Here is a 24,064-nt window from a genome sequence, read left to right as displayed (position 1 = left end):
GTTTCTGTGGCTGCCCCAACAACATGCAGGAGAAAAGAACTCCCTGCAAGTCACTGAAATAATCCACTCAGACCACTTGTAATAGAGCGCACAAGACATGTGCAATTATACACAAGTTCATGAACATAATTTTCATATTGAATGAATCTCCATAATTGTGCACACAGCATGATGCAGGTTAATCCCAATGAAGTGCAAGTGCATCGGGGCCTGCAGCTTTATTCCTTTTTCCGTTTCTGCACATAAGCACTTTATTTACTTTTGGATTTCATATCTTATTTATTACAGGGGCTTAATGCCCATTATTATTTGAGTATCTTGGTAGTCTGATGGATTTCTCACATCTGCATATGCTTCTAACATGCGTTATCATAGCAACACTCACAATACTCGAGTACCGTGGGTCACGCTAATAGCGTCTCTCACAGTACACTGCTGTGGTAGTATCAGTAATACTGCCGTGGCTGTCGCTGCACGGCAATATTACCGCTAGTTAGTGCTTCAGGCTCTATAGGAAGTGGAGTGGAGTTTCTTCTTTGTTTTTCTCATAGCAAACACATTTCAATTGTGTATACAAACACACACCATCCATGTGCTGCTGCTGAGGCTTTCCTCCTCCTCCCTACTGCAGGTTGGTAGGACATGGGAAGAGTTAAAAGCTTTTTTTCCATACTAAGCAGGGACAGAGACATAACATTAATGAGCTGTAAGTGCAAGATCAACAACAAAGAGTTAGGGCTAGTTCAACTAGGTGATTTTTTAGTGATTTGTTGATCACTGGCGACTGCTAATGAAAGTCAATGGTATTGTTCACACTGTAGCGATCGCCAGTGATTAGCGATTTGCTGACAGTGCATGCAGCATTTTTGGAGATTTTGGAGCTATTGCATTTTAATGTTATAGAATCACAAAACTCAATCACTCCTAAATCGCTTTTCTGTACAGTGAAAAAACAGCTTTTTGCTGATCGCCGGCAATCAGCAAAATGCTACCACAGCGCCCAGTGTGAACTAGCCCTTAATTTCTCAAGAGTAGTGGGTGAGACGGTAGGGGTGAGAGTAGTGAGAGAGGCCGGAGGAGTCATGTGATCTTACTCACAGGCAAAGAATGGATGGTGCCCTTAAAAGCTCCTCCTGACTAACTCATGTGAAAAAGTTGAGATGGGGTGAGACTTTCTGGATTCTGGGTCAGAGATCAAGACATTCAGGAGCACATACCACCTGCGATCGCCCACTTTTGGGAAAGCAACCAGAACTCTGCACCTCAGAGGATAGTCTGGAATGCTTTCAAAGCCTTTATGAGAGGGGAGTATATGTCTCAAATTAAGATATGCAAACGCAATAGATTAAAAAAATATCAAACGGCCGAAGACAGAGTGAAAGAAACCGAAGCTCTATACCTATCCAACCCTGACCGGGCCACTTACTCAGCCTGGCAACTAGCTATTACAGACCTCACACTCATCCATGTGACATCCACCAAGAAAGATAACTTATGCCTAAAGCAAAGAATCTTCGAATACGGGGACAAATGCAGGAGAATGTTGGCATGGCTCACCAAAGAACATACTTCTATAACTACTATCTCTGCGATCGTTTCCCCAATGGGAGTCACGCGGTCCACTCCAAACGACATAAATGCAGAATTTGCCAACTATTATAGCGACCTATATGCCTCTAAATGCACCTCCTCTAAAACCCAGATTATTGATTATTCAGCAGATATCACACTGCCAAAACTATCAGATGAACAGCGCAACCTTCTTGATGAGGATGTTACAGAGGAAGAGATTTCAAATGCAATTGCGATGCTCCAATCCAACAAAACACCTGGGCTAGACGGCATACCGTCTGAATTTTATAAACAACTATCTCCTTATTTCCTTAGCCTGTTTAAAGACCCTACTGTCTCCTCTCCTTTACCAGACTCAATGCAGGAGGCATTAATCATTGTCATTCCCAAAAAAGGGAGAGATCCCAGCCTCTGCTCCTCCTACCGTCCTATCTCCCTAATCAATATGGATGCAAGCATTTTTGCTAAAATCCTAGCCAATTGTCTGAAACCACTTTAAAAAACCTTAATTCAGGCAGATCAGACCGGGTTTATGCCGGAAAGGGGAACAGACATAAATGTCCGAAGGTTGTATGTCAACTTATCTACCAGTCACGATAACTTAGGCAAAAGGGTAATTACCTCCCTAGATTCAGAAAAAGCCTTTCGACTCTGTGGAGTGGTCATACCTTTGGTTAGTTCTGGAGCAGTTTGGGGTGGGCCCCAAATTCCTACACTGGATCCAGTTACTGTACGCCACTCCCAGAGCCAGGGTTTTCACCAACAGAATCATATCTGACACTTTTGCATTACACCAGGACACCAGACAAGGCTGCCCCCTGTCCCCCTTTCTGTTAGCTCTTGCAATTGAGCTCCTTGCGGGCATAATACATGCTAAAACATCTATTAAGGGACTCCAAATAGGTAACCTCACAGAAAAAATTGCCCTATATGCAGACGACCTCCTCCTTTTCCTAGGTGATGCAGACACCTCCCTGACCAGAGTACTATTCATAATAGATAAATTTGGGGCATATTCGGGACTCAAAATTAACTGGGGGAAATTATCAATATTCCCAATAGATTAAGATGCTAGGAACGGGGCAGCCGTTACCCCACTGCAATGTGTGACCAGATTTATATATTTAAACATACAAATAAGATACCCGCTAATGGATTATGTCACGTTTAACATCACCCCTGTTAAAACATCAATGGAAAGGCACTGTCAGACATGGGTTACTCTACCATTGACGGTCATGGGACGAGTTAATTAAAATGATGTACTTACCTCAACTTAACTATGTTTTCAGACAAACCCCTAAAACTCACTTGTGAGGCATCTCTGATGACATCACACCATCTAGAAGATTGGTGCTCCTTTGGGATCTGCTATGCTTCTATGCCAGGAAAACGGTAATCCTTCGCTGGATTCAACCAGACGACAGGAGCGGACTGGGTGAAAACAGTTATCGCGACACTACCCTTGTATAACTCACATATCTCATATATCAAATTTGACAAAATTTGGATTCCTTGGTTGGAATACTTAAAAGGTGCTTTTGTATTGCTGTATATGTATGTATGTCCTTTTTTCCTTCTTTTTTGTATTACCTTGCAAAAATTCAATAAAACTTATTTGGGAAAAAAAAGATGAGAAGGGGTGGAGCTCGAAAAATATAATTACAATAAAGCTGCAAAGTTGAAGCAACACGAAAAGGAACTACATTAATTGGATTGGATCGTGTTCACAGTAACATCAGGGGAGGGAATTTTGATCGCCTCCTTCTACAAAGGGAGACAAGATGGATTTACGATCTGAGAGCCACTAGCCCACCGGGTTTAAATGAGTCCCTTGGTTTCTCGTCATTTTTACCTATTTAGCCTGTTTTGTCTGTGTGGCGTGTTTCTCTTTGTGCGTGCTCCCGGGGTGTCCCACTGTACACACACATCTGCCTGTGTGTTTGGCTATACACTTACCATCACCCATTTTTTTCTTTTCCCCCGACCTATGAGATTGGGATAATCTTTTTAGATCCCCCCAACATGGGGTGACCTTATGTATATCTGTCCACTGTATATCTCCCTTTAATGGGGGTTTTTGAGATCTGTGATCTTTCAGAATTTAGATATTAACTGCATACAGATCACTGACCAAGGCTATATCAGATTTGCCTTGGCTATAATTTAATCTTAAAATAAGTGGATTAAAATTACCTGTTGATTAATATAAGGGTGTTTTCGAATCGAATTTATAAGTGATATATAGGAGGAATCTCCATTTTTATATATTTGCCTTATGTTCTTTGGTTATATACAGAAGTTGGCTTTACCTACTACGGTTATTGTGAGCTTTTCCGCCGCATTCCTGTTGGTTCCTCTTCCCCCTCCTCCGTGGTGTGAGGCTGGATGCATTTGGCTTCCGCATTCCACGCGGCGGAGGTTGTGGAGGTGTACCGGATGTGCCCCCTGCTCTCCGCCGCTCTGTCCCAGCTGCGAGTGTATATGGTCCTCGCGCTGGATATGGGCGTACGGTGATTGGGTGGCCACACTGGAGTGTGACGTTTCTCTGACGGACCTCCTCCGATAGGTCCTATAAAACGTCCAGATAGGACGTAGTTGACTAAACCACGCCTCCCTTGAGAAAGCTGGCCGCTTGCCAGCGAAACATGTCGGGTCTCCCAGCGTGGCGTTTCTGAGAGCTGCCATCCTTCCTCTCCCTCTCCCCACTGCCGAGCCGCCTCCCACCACCGAGCAGCAGAGCCATGCATTCCACTTTTGATTCAACAAACGACGTATGATCCTGTATGATCCACCGATCCATGGACTAATACATCTGTGGGGTAACTGGATAGCCCCCCTACCTGGACGGTAGCCACGTTTGGCTGGACATCAGGCCACATCACCACTCTGGCTGGGTAAATTATGGATGCATCCTTTGCGAATGTTTGATGCCATGCATGCTTTTGAAACCAGACTTGGCATATGAGTCTCTGGCAGGCGTCTCAGTCAGTTGCAACTTTATTTCCTATTATCTGCTTATGCATATGCCTCTGCTTGACTAACAACCTAAACCAAGAAAGTTAATACATGTGCACATGTCAGCTGCATTATCTTTGAGCGCTCTTGTTTGGGACTGTCTGGCATTTTGAAGGCGGTTTTGGACTCTATGCTTTTCTACTAACAGCGGCTGGATATGCTTGCATGCTCACTTAGGTCTCCATTCATTGCATGGCTTATTTGTTATATCTGTTTGTTACATCTGACATGTATTTGTGCATGGATCTATAGCTAGGTGATACTACCCATTTAGGACATTGTATAGGGAACCCTATTTTAGAGCTGATAGATCCTACCTAGGCATGGTAGCTAGGTATGCTGTAGGCGGTTATCTTAGGCAGGTGGGACCTGGGGGGTATAGGGTAGAGGGCGCTTTCAGGTAACTTCTTTTTCATGTACTTTTTTATATATGTGTTTGTAATGTGTATAGATAGATTATTTGTTCAAAATAATAAAAAATTCGTTTTGATATTTTTATAACAAAAACCAGTGTGGTCATCTGTCTCAATTCCCCTCATTCTCTATCCTAAAGTTTTTTGAGGAACTACATGAAACCATCCAGCAAGGTACGTTCAATATATATTACAAAAAGTCCAGACGTGCAATGCCCATGCACATTTACCATCATGCACTGAAAATAAGGCTTAAAGTGATGATTGTAGCCTGTTTTATCCAGTCTCCTAAATATCATGACAAAAACATCATTATCAGAAAGAAAGTAAACAAACAAACAGAATAAAACTTACATTATTTTGATGTAGAATTTGGAGCACCCTGTTGACGTTGTTTAATGCATGCACTCTTGTGGATCCACGTTCTTTGGGCTGAAACATAATGTATGAATACAAAATGAGTCAATAGATCCAAAAGGCAACTGTAAAGGCTGAATAGGTCATTATAATTTTTATGTCACTGTTAATTTTGATAAATATGGGTAACATGCATAATCATATACATTATTCACTTGCACACTAGCCATCATTACTTGGGAAGTGGGCTCCTTGAACTATGTGAAAGAATAATTGTAAGCAATCATTCACGTTTTCTTTCAAATATCCTGAGGTCATTTTGGAAGTCTGTGCCTTCACTATGTATGCATGGCAATGGAAAGCTAATACAGGAAAGAGCCAATCGCACTCTTCTGGCACACCACCCTATATCAAAGCAAGGAGGTGAGGTGTGCAGGACTTGTCTCCGGATACCACAGAGATGTAGATATGTAGATCAAATGGAAGTCTGCACCGCCTCTTAGGGTAAATCCTGTTTTATTATAAGTATCAAAAAGACAAACACATTAAAAAGAACCACTAGGCAAGACAGTCCGCTGTTTCGGGCTCCTGCCCTTCTTCATGTTGCCAGGAACCTGGCAACATGAAGAAGGGCAGGAGCCCGAAACAGCGGATTGTCTTGCCTAGTGGTTCTTTTTAATGTGTTTGTCTTTTTGATACTTATAATAAAACAGGATTTACCCTAAGAGGCGGTGTGGACTTCCATTTGATCTACATGGCAATGGAAAGCTGAAATAAGGTAGCAATACTAAGTTTGCTCTGTAAATGACTATTCAGGAAGACAAGAGTATAACCAGGAATGAGTGAGCTTCATAGCAAGGTCATTATAGGGTCCCTGGCTGACTAACCTGCATTTCAGATGCAGCCTGTCTAATGATATTTGATTTTGTTAAACAGTACAGTACAGTAATGGATTTCAAAACATTTTTAAAAAATATTGAGAACAAACATTTATTTAGCCACCCTTTTCACCAAAGGCAGTTAGTGGCTGCTTAAATTGCTATGCAGCTACATATTGCAGGGCTCCCTTTGCTCTTGGGTGCCACAGCAGTCACATGATCTGCTATGGTTAGATAAGCGCTTCAACCAGGGAAAGAGCTGAAAGCAAACGTCATTTTTGACGTTATGTAAGAAAATAAAAACTCTTTATGTGTAGTTCCAATACTTCTGTATAGATATTCTGTACAAGAACCTGGCAATTGAAGTTATATGGAACTTGTTTTGTATATTTTCTCGCTTTCTGAAGGCTAAGAAGATGTTTTATTCATAAGATTTGAAAGTATCTCAGCTCCAGAGAAAGGTTAATTGAATAGGGGCCAATGTGAGGACAGGCTGTCACAGGGACAGAAAGTGAAGAACAGCAATTCAAATCTAAGTTCACACAGTATAAGCAAAGTTCTCTCTCCCATTGTAGTTTTGTAATGCTGCATCTACTTTATTGTCCCATCTATGTGTACATTGTATGGGGTGCCCTTGTCCTTATCCACATATTATATTATCTATAAACAGGGCAGTTTAAGCGGCACTGTGGCCCCGTTGCACACCCTCAATCCCCGCCCCCACCTCAAAGTAAACCCCCAGGACCCCTGAGCCAGCTGCCCCCCCAGGTGGTCTCCCCCCAACTGCTCCCCAGGGCATGCATAAATAGCCTATGTCGGGTCATGGAGAAGAGGCAGGCAGTGGGGCTGAGGACAGAGAACGGACGGAGCAGCCGGCAGGACAGGTGAGTTACAATGCAGCCACAAATCATGCATGGGCCCCTGGGAACAGGCAGGGGGAGACCACCTAGGTAGTCCAGAGGCACTCGGTGGGGGAGCGGTAGGAGGCCCTGGGGAAAATGCACCCCTTTCCTTAGTGGCAGCGCCGGCACTGTCTATACACACAGCACCATGGAAGTTGTTGGCGTTAAATAATTTAGTAATAATAATAATACCTCTGTTCCTTCTCAAAAATGTAATGCCAAACTTTTGGATGAAGCTGATTTGAATACCTGACTATAGTTAAACATTTGAGATAGACAATTATTGATTCCATGTTCTGTGAATATGTTATCTTGCTCTGGTCTGGAGAGTTGACAATCCACATACTGGGATATCACGCACAATGGCTGTGTACCCACTGTGTTCACGTGACATGTCCATCGTCAGCTAGGACCATAAGCAAAGACTTCCTCAGTTTAGCAGATTTTATGTTGCTGGTTACATGGCTTATACATAAATCAGAAGGGTGGTTCCATAATGTTCTGTCCTGCAACACAAATGGCCTGCCTGTTATATGCTATCCCAGAAGGCTATCACATTACTAAAGTGTTTCCAGCTTATGGAATGGAAAACCTTCAGAATATTTTTCTTTATTGAACGCAAATGTGGAAGCTAAATGCAATGGTTCTTTGCTAGCAGTGTTCAATTCTGCGATGACCGCCACAGCAGCGGAGCTACTCTCACCTGTCTACTTTCAAAGTAAGGAGAGATGAGGTGAAGCCAGCACTGGGATTAGGGTTGTTTATTGAAAAAAGTTAGTAAAAACACTTACAGTCAGCATATGGTCAGATGCGGAGCGGGTAGAGTGGGCGCCAGGTCTATGTCCCCCTGCGGACGTCCGTTTCGTGCTAACAGAGCTTGTTCACCGCAATGGGGAGAGCAATGTTAGCGCGAAACGGACGTCCACAGGGGGACATAGACCTGGCGCCCACTCTACCCGCTCCGCATCTGACCATATGCTGACTGTAAGTGTTTTTACTAACTTTTTTCAATAAACAACCCTAATCACAGTGCTGGCTTCACCTCATCTCTCCTTACTTTGCAAGACTGCCTTTTGCCATACAGCCTGTGCATGCTTTTTAAAGGTACCCACATCCTTACAGTCCATAGCAAATCACAGTCAAGTCCAGTCTCCTGCTGCAGCCTTATAAAGTGCTGGAACTTCCCTTTCCTTGCTTTGAATTGACACCTGTCTACTTTCTCCCATGTTTTCTCTACCCTGCCAGGCACTTCTCCCTGTCTCTTCTCTCCCAAGGAGCACATCACAAACACTAGAGAACCTAGTGTTTCATCCCTAGCATTTAGTCATGAGACACACAGCTCCCCAGGAGAAAAGAGACAGGGAGAAGCATCCGGTGGTGGAGAGAAGACACATGCTTGTGGTGGAGAGAAGACAGGCACTGGTGGACAGGTGAGTGTAAGCTCTGCACTGCTCGGTGGGGGGGAGGACACATGGATGGGGAGACCTAGCAGGCAATGCACACAGATTTTCCATCTATTTCATGCTAAGATCTATTAAAAATCTGATTACAGTGGGTGAAGGGAATTCGCTCAGATAGATCTCTCTCTGGTCAGATAATTATCTAAAAGAGGGTTCAATCTGTTGGCCACATGGACCAGTGTACGACGACTTTTAAGAATTCCAAGCTGATAAAAATAGGTGCAAAGAAATATATAAAGCAATATATTTGGAGAAAATCAGACTACATGTTTTGGACACGTGCTCTTCTTCAGAAAAACACCTGAAACATGTAGTGAAACACCCTTAAGACACACCTCATATAATTTGTTATAGCTAGATTTTGAGGGTCACTGCCTCATCCCCAAACCCCTTCAGATTCTCCCCTAATGTTTCCACCCCACTACCCTCTAGAAGGGTAAGGTTGCAAGGGCAAGGACTTCCCCCTAGTGTTTCCTGTTTCTGGTGTGAGTTAGGAAATGCACCAGTATTAGTGTTATCTCAAACTACACATGTAATTGTACTTGTGCTGCTGGATGTCCTGATGTCCCGGTTGAACAATGTGTTGAGCTACTCATGTATCTATGCACAGCGTTATGGATGATGATAGAGCTATAGAAATAAAAAATAATAATAATAATAATAATCTCTGGCACGTTTTTATTGCTGTGTGAATCTGTATTGGTTAGATTTCCTCAATCCATGTTTTACCAATGACAAGACAAAATTATTTGTTTCAATAACTTTAAGTAGTTTCATTTTCACAATGGTGGAGTTTGAAGAAGAATTATTTAGACTGAATACGAAATTGTTCTTAGTATCATTTTGTAACTTGACGTTGGTATTGTAATACTGTATAAGGATGTTTACATTTTCAAGGAATGTAAAACTATTAAACTCTAAAATCATAACAAGCTGGAGACAAGTTATGTAAATGTAAACTGTCTCTTACTTGCGTTTGAAAGCTAAAGAAGAATAGCAGGTATATTCTCTAGACTTTGCAACAGGCTCTGATCTGAAAATATCTGTCCAGCCTGCAGTAGACCATTAGTTACTAGTAGTGAGGACCTAATATGGGACGACAAAATCACATTTTAGAACCAAATCAGCTGCTGTGTTAACTGTTCAGTTATTTGCAAATCTGAAGTTCCTCTTTTATGGAAAAGCTAATTTACATGTCAGGAGAATTTTTCTCTTGTTACTAGTCAGAGGTTAGAAACAGTTGTTCCCTCCTAAAGAACTGAATGACAGATGCCCAGAGACATCAAGGCGCCTTCTTCCTGTGCCCAAATTAACATTTTGCATAGCAAGATGTATGCAGAAGCAATCAATGCTTTAAGGTCGAGGGAAAGAGAAGGAGAAACACTCAAAAATGGATCAAAACAATGGGAAAAAACATTTAAAAAAATGTGAAAAAAAGATATGTATGACCCAGCCAAAATAAGAACTAACAACACTGCCATGAAAAAATTACATAGGTCCCCTAGTTGGCTATGACCCAGGTCGAATGGTAAAATAACTGATATTTGGAAATGATCTCTAAAAAAAATAATGAAATAATGAAAATGGTGTATGTAGGTTTATGAAATGTAATTCTAATTGAATGTAGAGAGAGAGAAAGAAAAACCGCTGAGGCTTTTCACGGCTAGAATAGCTGCTTTGCATGCAGCAGTGGTACTCAAATGGATGATAGGGGTAATAGAATAACTAATTACTAACCAGAGAGGTTCCAGTGAGACCTTCAAGCAAATCCAGCAGTTTTCTCCCATCTTTCAGATCTGTGAAAAGGTCCTTCACTGGTGCTTTTCCACCCTGCAAGGCAATAAATAAATAAATAAATAAATAAATGTCTCCCTTAAAGTGGACCTAAAGTCAGTACTTCCTTTCTGCACTAAAAGATAAACCAATAGCATAATAACCTTTAAAGAAAAAACATTCCTTTGTTACAACTTACAGAAATCCTTAAAAACATCCCGAAGTGTTAACTTCCTGGACATTCCTGGGATCACAGAAAGGGTTAACTTTCAGTGTTTACATATTATTACAGAACCCCTGACACACCAGGGCACAGCTCACGGTTCCATGTCGTGGATTCTGCTGCCCGGGGGAGGCAGAGCTTTACGCTGTAGTTCTGCCTCTGCTCGCGTCAATCTCCGCCTCTCCATGCCTCTCTAAGTGAAAGAAGACTGAGAGGGGCAGGAAGAGGCGGAGATCGGCGGGGAGTGACGCGAGCAGAGGCAGAGAAACAGCGCAAAGCTCTGCCTCTACCAGGAAGGAGACCCAAATTTTGCACCAGGGATTTAGGGGATATAAATACATTGTTCTGCCGTGGGAATGTGGCATTTCAGCTAAGATCTTATTGCTTAACATAAATGGCCAGTAAAAACAGGTATTTTTTTGGGCTTCAGACTCTCTTTAACTCCTTTCGGACCGACGCAGTTTAAATCTACATTGGGCGGGTGGCGCTGCGGTTCTGACCGGACGTAAACTCTACGTCCCATTCACTGCGCGTCCCCGCCCGTTCCCGCAGCTTTCTACCCGCCACAATGTGCTGCCCTGCCGCCTCTATGACAGCAGAGCACTGTGAGCCAGGCAGGAGCCGTTTTCATTGGCTCCTGGCCCTGTCATTACTGTAAGCGAATCCCATTGGCTTACATTGTGCACAGCGCTCTGCCGTCATAGAGACGGCAGAGAGCGCAGCCTGTGGCGGGGACAGAGCGGCGTGACCGGCGGGAGCAACGGATTATTGCGTACCAGCAGCCTCTGGTCCTTAAAGAGACTCCGTAACAAAAATTGCATCCTGTTTTTTATCATCCTACAAGTTCCAAAAGCTATTCTAATGTGTTCTGGCTTACTGCAGCACTTTCTGCTATCACAGTCTCTGTAATAAATCAATGTATCTTTCCCCTGTCAGACTTGTCGGCCTGTGTCTGGAAGGCTGCCAAGTTCTTCAGTGTTGTGGTTCTGCTATGAACTCCCCCTTCCAGGCCGCTCTATGCACACTGCCTGTGTACTATTTGGATTAGGGCAGCTTCTCTCTTCTCTCTTATCTTTTACAAGCTGGATAAATCATCCTCTGAGCTGGCTGGGCTTTCACATACTGATGAAATTCAGACAAGGGCAAAGCTGTTTGCAGGAAGAAAAGAGCAGCCTGAAACTTCAGTGCATGAGAGATGCAGGGGGAAAGAAACACACAAATGATCTCCTGAGATTCAAAAGGAAAGGTGTATACAGCCTGCTTGTGTATGGATGTATTTTCTATGTGTGGACATACTGTACATCAACCTACTTCCTGTTTTGGTGGCCATTTTGTTTGTTTATAAACAAACTTTTTAAAACTGTTTTTAACCACTTTTAATGCGGTGAGGAGCGGCGAAATTGTGACAGAGGGTAATAGGAGATGTCGCCTAACGCACTAGTATGTTTACTTTTGTGCGATTTTAACAATACAGATTCTCTTTAAGGGGGCAGAGGCTGCTGGTACCGAAGTGGTTAAAGAGGAACTGTTATGACAATAATGTTAATAAAACTGCTTATTTTTTACAATATTACTTTATAAATGTTTGCTTAATGTAATATCATTCCTCACCCCAATTTACGTTCTGAAACAGTCACAGGTAGCGACATCTTTAGTGCTGTCATTTGCATCTCTGTGGAATGTTTGTTTACTGAGAATTCCGTTACCAGCAAAAATAATACCTGGACTTCGAGAAGGCTTTGAAAAATCATGTACAACACTCTACTATATGTCAGTACGGTGCCTCTTTAACCACTTCAGCACCACAGGGTTTTTTGCTTAAAAACCAGAGCAATTTTCACATTTCAGCGCTCCTCCCATTCATTCACCAATAACTTTACTGCTACTCATCAGATGTAAATGATCTATATCTTGTTTTTTTTGCCACAAATTATGCTTTGTGAGGGTGATATTTGCTTTTAGTAATTATGTTATTATCTGTGCATTTTAAAGGGAAAAATGAGGGGGAAAAAAAGAAAAAATACACTATTTCTCCATTTCCATCCACTATACTTTTCAAATAAACAATGTTACCATAGGTAAAACCCACACATTGTGTTTGCTAATTTGTCCTGGTTATCTCAACATTTAAATAATGTTCCTAGTACAATGTATGGCGATAATATATTAGTTTCTGGTTTGTGTTTTTTGTTTTCCCATTGTACTCTATCAGTAATTAAAAGCCCTTATCTTCATGATTAACAGTAATACACTCTCATGGCATACATATTTTAAAAGCTAAGTCCCTAGGGTAACTATGTATTCTCTTTTCAATGCTTTTTTTTTTACAAGTATTTATTTAGGGGTATAGAGTACATGAAAATAACAGTTTTATTGCTTTTCATTCAGTTTTCCGGTAAAAAAAAATCACATGACTTAGCCCTCAGTTGTCAAACAACACAAAAGCTATTCTCTCACTTGTCACGGTTAAAATGATACCCTATATACATAATCAGATAGCTTATTGGGCATACAGCACACTGTTTACCACAAGTACGCCTATCTACTCCCCTGAGCTTCAGATGAAGTTTTGTGGGGAGTAGATAAGCGTAGCAAGGGAGGTGAAGTGGTTAATCATCAATAGCTGTTATAAACTTCAAAAGAACTTTTTTAGCACAATTATTAACATTTACAGGGGGCAGTCATATTTGCTTATTAGTTATACATACAGCTTCATCTTCTTTTCTTACTGTAAACATATAGACAAAGTACACTTTTTACTACAAAAAAAAAACTTTTTTACCTAATCAAAGTCTGCTTAGCCCAAGATACACATACTGTTAATGTACAGCTGAAATACCCAGACTTTTTAATGCAGTAATTTTAAAAAAGATGCTGTCAGCATTCAGTTGATGATTACTGCTGGAAGAACCTAAAACTTTTTCTGTACATTAATTTCTCCAAATGATTGAAATTGGCCTCTCCTTGATAGTCTATTAGTGAACCCTTTTAAACTTTAGTGCATGAGATAATATAAAATTATCAGCACACAGAAATATCTTTCCTCATCAAAAATCATCAAAAATCGTTAAAAATGGCTATTAGGTCCATTAACATCCAACAAATCATTAAGCAAAGCGGACAGTGGAGTTTTCCACCACAGCTGCGTATGTGAAAAAAGGACGCCTGGAAATCTGGGCACCCAGAAAAGCGGATAGTAGAATATTGGTAAATTTCCCGGCATTCTACTCTTATGCAAATGATGATAGTAAAATATCGGTAATAAAAATCACTATTTTAAAACCGCTAAACATAACCCTATTCTCACACTAAACCCTACCGCTACCGATGCCTTAGCTAAATCACGGCTAACTTTAACCCCCTCCACGGCTTTTAAAACTCTCCCCCCTTACCTACACATCTGTTAGCCCTCATATTACATGGCACATTTGCACTGGATCCATTGCAGTAAGCGGGCCGCACTTCTGTGCCATCCGCAATAATCCCGGAAGAGCAGATGCATTCCCCATATAGCCTATGGTGGTAACGCATCTGCCCCGGGCTCAAGCCGGACCACAGTGGACCATCGGAGTCCGCTGCTTCTGCTGGCCACACGTGATCCGGAGTGGAAACCCTAGGCTAAATATGGGGCAGAAATGAAGTATCTCTCAAACTTGACTTTAAACTATGAAAAATAGAACTATGTCACTCCTGTTCTTCACCCAACAGAAGAGGGACACTGAGAAGAACACAAATACCTCAGGTCACCTGGAATACCTACGTGGTGTGAACTGAAGTGTTCAGTCATTCTAGTGGCTCCCACCTAACTACGTAGGAACCCAATATACTGAAGCATGACCCTTAACCTTCTCTTGGCTCTTGTTAATATTAAAGAGACTCCGTAACAAAAATTACAACGTTTTTTCTACCATCCTACAAGTTCCTAAACCTGTTCTAATGTGCTCTGGCTTACTGCAGCACTTTCTACTATCACTGTCTCTGTAATAAATCAATGTATCTTTCCCCTGTCAGACTTGTCGCCCTGTGTCTGGAAGGCTGCCAACTCTTCCGTGCTGGTCTGTTTATGCACACCACTTTCCAGGCCACTCTATGCACACTCCAGTGTGTGTATTATTTACATAGGCCAGCAGCGTCTCTGCTATCTTATCAGTGATAGAAGAGAGCTGGAAAAAAATCCTCCTCTGTTAGGCTGTGAAAGGAGCTGGGCTGACACATACTGAGGAATTACAGACAGGAAGAAAGGATCAGCCTCACAGCCTGTCACTAGTATTCAGTGCATGAGAACTGCAGGGGGACAGAAGGTAAACACACAAGTGATCTCTTGAGATACAAAAGGAAGGGTATATACAGCCTGCTTGTGTATGGATGTATTTTTTATGTGTGGACATGCTGTACATCAACCTACTTCCTGTTTTGGTGGCCATCTTGTTTGTTTATAAACAAACTTTTAAAAACTGTTTTTGACTACTTTTAATGCGGCGGGGAGCGGCGAAATTGTGACAGAGGGGAATAGGAGATGTCCCCTAATGCACTGGTATATTTACTTTTGTGCGATTTTAACAATACAGATTCTCTTTAAAATACTTCACAACACACAAAAACATACACAGCAAAATCAATGCAACAGGTGATAAAGGGAAAGGAAACTCTCACAAGTTACAAGTCTAGACTTTGTCATTTAAGCACAGAATGAACAAAGGCCACAGAGAATGGAGCCTGCCCTTCAGACCTGTGAAGCCATGTGGTAATGGGTTTTAAATGAATTTACTGTTCATCACCAAATCACAGATTAAGTAGCATGACATGTCATAATAAAATAAGCACAGACACTACATTGTTCGTCAGATATTTCTTGTGTAGCTCGGTGCTCTTCACTACGATGAGTTCCCAGCATGAGCTACCAGACTACAGAGAAAATGTAGATACATAACAGGTGAAGACTGCGTGCTGCAGGGCCTACCCAATTCACTCATGAGAAGCAGAGTTCCGGAAATAGACAAGAAGAAAACCAGAAATACACCACATTCCTTTCAGAGATTAAATGTGAAACATGAGCCTGACTTCCATACATCTCCCTTTTCCTTACATAAGCAGTGTGGCTATCTAGTGTTGCCATGCTAACAAAGTTATTTACAAAAATGCTCACTGAAATCAGTACCATTCTAGCAACACAGTCAAATGTACATTTTAATCTAATGTGCTAAAAAAAGAAAGAAATAGAATTCACAGTGTGCAAGGTGGCATTTGTCCATTTATTCTGGTAACACTATAGATTTCTTAGTGCAGTTATTGAGAATTAGGACCACCAGGGTCCTTTATAATGAACCAAACCCCCTCTACTGAAAGTACTGCAAGCAAAAAAACAGAAGGAAAATGCGGGTTATCATTTTCACACATTCAAGGAGCAGGACCATAATGCATCTGTTCAGGAGAGTAGGTGAATCTGCCCGGAAAATCAAGTAATGTATGGACACCTTTAGACTGCCAGCTAATTTTTTTTTTTAAAGCTACACGCCACCACCAGCTAAGTTTGAATTGTGTTTAATGAATGTGTTGCCGAAATCTCCTGTCCTGAGGCACGATGAAGAATCTCAGATGTGGACGTGAGTGCTGGAGCCAAAGTAGAAAATGCTCCAGTTCTTGCATCCAGTTTATGATCCTTAAAGATTGGACAGACAGAGACAGCAATGTCGGCACTACCTTGTTTATAGGTTGAGGGGCTCAGGAAAAACAAGGCATCCCCACATAATGCTCAGAACATGCACGGATATTAAAGATAAAAGTTCCAATTATTGGCATTAGTAAGCAAGGATACAGGCCCCGTTCACACATTTATTGCTATGCTGTGTAAAAGCTTGCAGCTGTGCTGGCCATGCATGGCATTATACAGGCATGGCATCTTGTGACATTTGGTAATGTGTGTGTACAGTGCGTGTACAGGCTGGAATCCTTGCTTTACTTATGCCAGTCCTAAAAGTTTTACTGATATTCACGTTTGCGATTTATCGCAAATGTTTCACGGGCTAACGGTCGTTTTCGCGCGATAAATTCACATTAACGCGCGAATGCAAACATTGACGCACGATAATCGGTTTTTCACGCAAAACCCGTTTTTCATGCAAAACCGCACGAAAAGCCGTGCTAACAGTTAGCACCATTTTGTGAATCAAGCCCCTGGTATTTTCTGTATGTTTTTAGTTTTCTTCACACAAAACACCAAAAATCGCTGCAAATTTGCCTGCTATTTTTCACGATTGCTCCCAAAGTGCTGCATGCAGCACTATTGCGATCCCAAATGTTGCAATGTGAATGCTCCCATAGGGAGCCACTGCACTAGTGATTTGCCGATCGCTGCACAAACGCCGCAAAACCACCCGTAGTGTGAAACAGCCCCTTATATCTATTTTCCTCAATAATCTTGAGTAAACAAAAAAATATAGCAAGGATTGCTGAATTGTTAGTGAATTAGAGTTGTGCATTGCAGTCACATACACATATCCACCTTTTCATCAATACAGAACAGCCTAGATTTATTTTGAACCTAGGAGGGACAACGGCAATGTTTACAGCAGGTGAATAGGAATGTTCTCCGCTGAGACAGTCCAGCACTTCAGATCTAAATCATGTGTCTGTGCCAGAATATAAACGTGTCGCTAGATTCTAGATAGAGGCAGTTCCGACCAAGAACCTAGCTTGTGTAAAGCCCCATACACATGCTCAACAGCGGCCTTTTATGCTTTCACAACTTTTGATGTGGAACAAGTTGAAACACCCAAAAAAAGTATGTTGCTATTGTTCAAACAAGAAGTTTTGAATCAGGATGATACCATTTATTGGCTAACTTAGAGATGGATAAACAGTGAGCTTTCGACTTATAAAAAGCCTTCGTCGGACTGGTTTCTGACCAAAACTGAAAAACACAGCTTATATACACTGACATACAGAGGAGAAACATTCTTTAGCAAACATAAATGTAATTAGATGCCTTAACTGTTACTGGGCATCCTATCTAAATTGATAAGATCAATAGAATCCTCAACATGACATAAAGCAGACTCTGGTGATGGGGAGACATTGTAAATTCCGAATTCAAATGGTAACTGGCCTGGTTACATGCACCATTAATTCTAAGCTCAAGAGAATTGTGGCATTTAAAGGGAACCTTAACTGGCGAGGAAAAATTAATTCACTTACCTGGGGGCTTTCCCAAGCCTCCTGCAGCCGTCCGGTGCCCGCGCCGGTCCTTCGGTGCCCTCCGGTCTCCCTCCGCCGCTAAGTTTTGTTTTCGGACGACTGCCAGTCGTCCTCGGGCCTCTTCCGCATTCCTCGTCGTAAACTGCAGTAAAGTGCGTCCGCATGACGCCAAACGTGTCATGTGCATGACGCCAAACGCGTCATGCGGACGCGCTTTACTGCAGTTTACGACGAGGAATGCGGACGTGGCCCGAAGACGACTGGCAGTCGTCCGAAAACGAAACTTAGCGGCGGAGGGAGACCGGAGGGCACCGAAGGACCGGCGCGGGCACCGGACGGCTGCAGGAGGCTTGGGAAAGCCCCTAGGTAAGTGAATTAATTTTTCCTCGCCAGTTACGGTTCCCTTTAAAGCCAGCACCTGAAAGCAAATAAAATGAATAGTGACAGTGAATTCCATCTTACACAGCATATGGCACAAAAATGAATGAAAAGATAGAAAAATTAAAATTAAAAGAATTGTGGCATTTAAAACCCATCGTACCAGCACAAGAAGTTAGAGTCCTTGTTCAAACCATCTTCTACAGTTTTGAACCAATGTATAAACTTAGTTTCTTGTGTTAGTCTCATGTTTCCCGATTTGAAGCCACCCATTAATACAGTGACGCGAAAATCGCTTAAACTGTGTCCAGGTAAACAAAAGTGTGTTGGTATTGGGAGATCAGTATATTTTGTAATATCCTTTCTCCTGCTGTTAATAGTGGATCTGTGGTGTGTCATGCGATCACGCAGTGGTTGACTTGTTTCTCCCACATAAATTCCTTTGGGGCATTTTGCACACATGATCACGTATACCACATTAGATGAGTCGCAGGAAAAGGTGCCTTGTACTTTGTATTCCTGTTGTGTACCTGGTATTAGTATCCTGTCAGTGGAATGGATGTGTTTACAGGTCCCACACGTTTTCCCTCGGCAGGGGAATGTTCCATTCTGTTCTTGCCTATTTAAGACACTCCTCACTATCATCTTCTTAAGATTGGGTGGCTGTCGGAACGCTAGGAGGGGAGGTTCAGGGAATATCTTTTTCAGTCTCTGGTCCTTGTGTAGAACAGGATGAAGTTCTTTTGCAATCTTTCTTAAGATTTCCAGGCGTGGGTCAAAGAGCTGATAAGACTGATAAGAAGTCAATCCAACTGTTGGATTGACTTCTTATCAGTCTTAACAACTCTTTGAACAATAGCAAAATACTGTTTTTAGGTGTTTCACAACAAAAGTTGTGAAAGCATAAAAGGCCGCTGTTGAACATGTGTATGAGGCTTAAAGGTGCGTACAAATGCACTACTGTAATGAACGACAAATCCGTCAGACCCTCCCGCTGGGCGGGCGGGCGTTCCGCCAACAGTAGTGCGTGTGTACAGTCTGTCAGGCAGACTGATAAGGCTGTTTCTGAACGATCCGCCAAAGAGGATAACAGTAAGGGCACTGTCCTTTTAGACAGCTCATTGTGAAAAGTTTTGTTTTCTTTACTTTTCTATCTACTTATTCTGCATTTCACATATTTAATGTGCGTATTACACACTTATACATCCTTCCACACACTTTGCACAGCTTCAGCAATATTTTTATCACATGCTTTTATATAGGGCTGTGGAGTCAGTACAAAAATCATCCGACTCTGACTCCTTAGATTATGAAACCACAGACTCCAGGTACCCAAAAATGCTCCGACTCAGAATCCTCAATGCTGACTCCGCAGCTCTGCTTTTATAAGAGGCGCCCCGAATGCGACATACAGACTGCTAGGGCACTTTTATTTGGCCTGAGGAAGTGGGCATGGTCCCACGAAACGTGTTGCCTGTGCTTAATAATCAATTAAACTTCCTTACCTAAAGTGAGTTTGTCGTCTGTGAGGTAAGCCACCTCATCCTTTTTTCATTTTATTGATTTTAAAGTGTTTTATATACATTGGGCGCCTCTTTACCCTCTACTGCTTTTATAAGTGACTTCTAATTTCCAACTTTGCATTCCGATCTTAGAAGCACTTCAGAAAGTTACCACATAGTTGTGGAACGTTGCTCCAGATTGCAATAATTTATTGCAATATTCTTCATGCATTTGAATGTAGTGACTTAGCCCTCCCATTGTTAGTGATTCCTGATCTGCTAATGGCTGAATGTTATCAGTGTTCTGTGCTCAAAACACAAATGGTGGAAGCAGTTAAAGGACATCTGAGGTGAAAATAAACTAATGAGGAGAAAAATTGTATTTATCTTCCTTCTCCTAAAAATTACTTTTTAGATATCCCACAGTTTTATTTAATATTTAAATCTAGTTTTAAATTTGTACTGTTTCATTGTCCCTGCTTAATGACACATGCATTGAAGTATGCCGGAGCTCAAATCTATGAATTATTGACCCTTTTTATCTCTTTCCTGCTCTCAGAAGCCATTTACTGTGTTTTATGGCTGTAATTACTTATCAGTGAGGGCTATGCTATAGTATGACCCAGTCCGACCCAGACAGAACCTGTCACTTGCATACCTGATGTTTAACTCTTTCAGGCAGAGAAAAAAAAAGGAACACAGCATAGTTATTTGTGTGCTAGGCACTGTACATACACATGTCTATCATCATGTCACACGTCACCTCGGTTGTCCTTTAATATTAGTTTCCACTATTAGTAACACATCACTGGTAACTACTATCTACTATTAAGAAAGATGTTTAAATGTGCTGCATGCATTCCATGTGCCCTGGGCTGTTATACATGGATGAGGCTATGTTTGCAGTTGGGTATTGTGGTGCGGTGTAACAGCAGCATTGTAACAAGGAGGAATATCAAACTGTAATGCAACACCTATGCAATGTTCACAGTGCAGCCGGTCTAACATGCCGCAAACCACGTAATGTAAGGAGAAAAAGGTGAAGCAAGGTGTGTGCAACAATGAAGCAGAATGAACTACATTGATTTATAAAAATATGAAAGTTTATTCAATTAATCTACAAGCCAATATATTTAAAAGCAAGACCCCATACAAGACGGCCGTCCACCACGCTGCAACCAACTCATGCAACCAACATGCACCCTAATGCTGATGACCTAGTGTGATCCAGGGCCCTTGTCTAAAAAAAGGGGGGAAGCATGGCCTGGCCAAGCCCAGGATAGCCAAAATATACTCCGTATGCATGTACAGCCGATATGAAGCAATCAGTTCAATGATTGTAAAATGCCAACAGTTTATAAGCGGCACACAGGATTGGAAGGCTTGAGTGTGTGCACATGCAAAGGAGCAACAGAGCATGCACTATAGCCAAAAGCAAAAGATAAGCAGAATTCATACAGCAGTTCATGCAACAGTACATATGGAGCACTGTTAATAGGATGTAGAGTCAGGCATAGAAGAACCCATATACTGTACCACTCCAGATGACTCTGTGGTTGGCTGGATAGAAAACGTGCTGTAATCCAAAGGCATAGTCCAGATCAGGCCTCAGGCAAACAATTCAGGCATGCAGGCAAGCAGCTGAGCAATGCCCCTAGCAGGGTCCGAATCCAACTTCAAAGCGCACACGAGGTGTGCAAAACCCGCAAAATGTGTGTTTTAAAAGTGACAGTAAAGCACATTTTTGCATTGACTGTATGCAACGCAATAACCTGTGGTGCCCCATTCCCTTTCCCTTGCACTCCTGTTTTTACAGGGAACACATCTCCCACTGTGAATATAGCCTAAAGGAAAACCTCATGATCTGTGTGTGGCCACTCCTAGACATTGGCTTGTGAAATATGACAATCCTTAAGCAGAGATGGAACAGACCAATTATTTGTCTTAGCTGCTTTAGTATGTTAGGCAGGTTACACATTACAAGGCACTCAGATGCAGGAACTGAGACTTGTGAACAGGTTATGTTCAGAGATCTGAGCAACGCTAAACTAAGTGACCCATGTCAGGTCACATGTTCCCTGTGGTTCCATAATAAATACCAGAGGACATTAATGTTCTATGTTTATAATACAGTAACAGCCTTAGGAGCCTGGTCAGCGTTTCTCACAAGACCCAGCTTCTCTGTCTTATTATAGCAGCACTTAAGTAACTACCAGAGGAGAGGCACATATCTAATGAACGCCATGTATTATTCATTTCAAATAAAAAACAAATCTACTGTATGTGTATGAATTCTATTTGTTTGTACTAGGCTGCTGCAACAGTACATCCTGGCAATATTGACAAGTGTTTGCAATTACAAATGCAATTAGCGGTCATTACACTCTGTTAGGATGTTGTGAATAAGTCATTCTGCACTGGAAAATATGGCTGCTATACAAACAGAACACACCCCAAAATGTTCCATTTGGAGAAAAACATCGTTTATAAGCATTTTTTCTCACATGTAAAAGTACTTAAATACACACACATGCGCATAAACTCAAGGACCTGAAGCATGAATTTGAGCTAAATACACCCTTTCATGCTGATAGTCACCTTCTGAGCCACCTTCTGAGCTTTAGATATCCAGCCCTCACAAACTCTAAGGGCTCATTCACACTGTGCGACGTATGGATGAACGTGATTTTATGCATGCATTTGCATTACACTGAAAAGCGCGGGAACGCACACTGTACTTTGAATGTTTACATTGAAAGCCTATGGACTTTCACGTTACCATAGATATCACACACGAAGTGCAGTGTGTCATGACTGAGCAACACACATAGAGGTCAATTCACTCAGGCTCCATTCACAGTTAGAAGCGCAAAACGCCGGCGATTTTTGCCAGCGTTTTGTGGGATTTTACACGGAAAAATCACTGGACAGTGCATCGATTTCTCCGCGATCGCATTAGGGCTTCTATAGCATTGAGACGCGATCGCCGGGAAATCGTCTAAAAATGGTGCAGCCTACACGTTTGCATTTCACGATTTTGGGCGATTTGCGGCAATTAGCGCAAATCGCCCAAGTAAGAACAAGCCGATAGGGTTTTATAACACTAGCGCTTTCAAAGTCTGGTGTGAATGGGGCCTAAGGGCTTTTTGAAAAAAAACAAAAAAAAAAAGGCTTCCTGCATTCCTTTAGATGTGCATGCAGCCACTAGAGGTCTGACTTCTCTGTATAAGTATAGAGATCTGCACATCTAAAGGGATATTGAAAAACCTTTCTCAATGGGCTCTATTCCCAAAGCATTACCGCATTCGGAAATGCTCAAAACAGCTGATTTTACCAAGCACCTTCCGAAGTTACAATTTACTAAACCCATCACCGTACAGAAAAGCTGAGTTCCGACTAGTGAGGTAAATTACCGACTTGTGCGGTAATTGCCCCAGGAAATGTCAAGAAATGTCAATTCACAAAGATTTCCGCATTTCATTTACCAGGCAAAAGTGGTAATTTTCTCCAGCTCACAGCAGCCGATAACTGGCTCTCCCCAGGCTGTCTCTGTGCAGTAGATTTGACAGACAGCCTCTGGGGAGAGCCAGGCAGCCAATAGGGAGAGCCATGCAGTCCTGCTTCTCACTCTGATTCAATGCGAAGGGTAATCGGGTGGGTCTTTCAGTGTAACAAACCAGAGGAAAAATAATTTTCAAAAGGCATCGGTCAGTAATTTTAGTGAACTAATGCCCTAGTGTAAATGAACCCCTTTCATTAGGCCAGAGTTTACTATCGCTGACCATATACCATTGGTTCTTTTACTGATTAGATTTAAAGGGAACCTAAAGCCAACAAGGAAAAATGAGTTTCACTTACCTGGGGCCCCCTGTAGCCATCCTGTGCCCCAGTCACTCCTGGATACTCTGGTCCCCCGCCGCAAGCTAGTTTTGTTTTTGCCAACTCGGAGTCTGCGGGTCGCCACGTATATTGAACGCGGTACAGCAGTAACAAGACGCTATAATGGGTGTCAACACGTATCTACGCGTTAACACCCGCTATAGCGTCCTGTTACTGCGGTAGCTTAGAATGAATGATCTAGAGATGTCGTGAGTGAGCGGTCATGCCACTTATCCTATATCCTGCCAAACTTGGCAGCGGTATTGCTATAGGCATACACCAACTTTTTATAAGGTAGCCCTCTATCTACTTGCCTAATCCCTTCTGCTCTAGAAGGAACATCCGGGGCAAGCCACTTCAGTTCTATTTCTTGTCTAGCAGCAGTTTCAGTCATGAATTTCTTTCGTGGCAGCTTGAAGGCTTACGTCTGTAAATACACCCAGGATAAACTGCAGCATGTCTACAACTTGAAATTTTTAAAAGAACATTTTCCTTTCAGTTCAAAATTTCCTTTC

The 24,064-nt window shown here is 42.0% G+C and overlaps 1 protein-coding gene across 6 annotated transcripts in view; it reads right to left on the bottom strand.

Annotated features, from left to right (window-relative positions):
- UTRN (utrophin) overlaps nucleotides 1–24,064 on the bottom strand; it is an 863,547-nt gene that overhangs the window by 706,944 nt on the left and 132,539 nt on the right. For all 6 annotated transcript variants that reach the window (XM_068232090.1, XM_068232089.1, XM_068232092.1 and 3 more), the window contains 2 exons: nucleotides 10,338–10,430; nucleotides 5,358–5,435 (listed from right to left, as the gene is read on the bottom strand). In XM_068232090.1, coding sequence (XP_068088191.1) covers nucleotides 5,358–5,435; nucleotides 10,338–10,430 — 171 coding nt within the window. The remainder of the gene's footprint in view (nucleotides 1–5,357; nucleotides 5,436–10,337; nucleotides 10,431–24,064) is intronic.

Source organism: Hyperolius riggenbachi, chromosome 4, assembly GCF_040937935.1.
Source record: "Hyperolius riggenbachi isolate aHypRig1 chromosome 4, aHypRig1.pri, whole genome shotgun sequence".
NCBI lineage: Eukaryota > Metazoa > Chordata > Amphibia > Anura > Hyperoliidae > Hyperolius > Hyperolius riggenbachi.
This window is presented reverse-complemented; position numbering and strand designations above follow the sequence as displayed.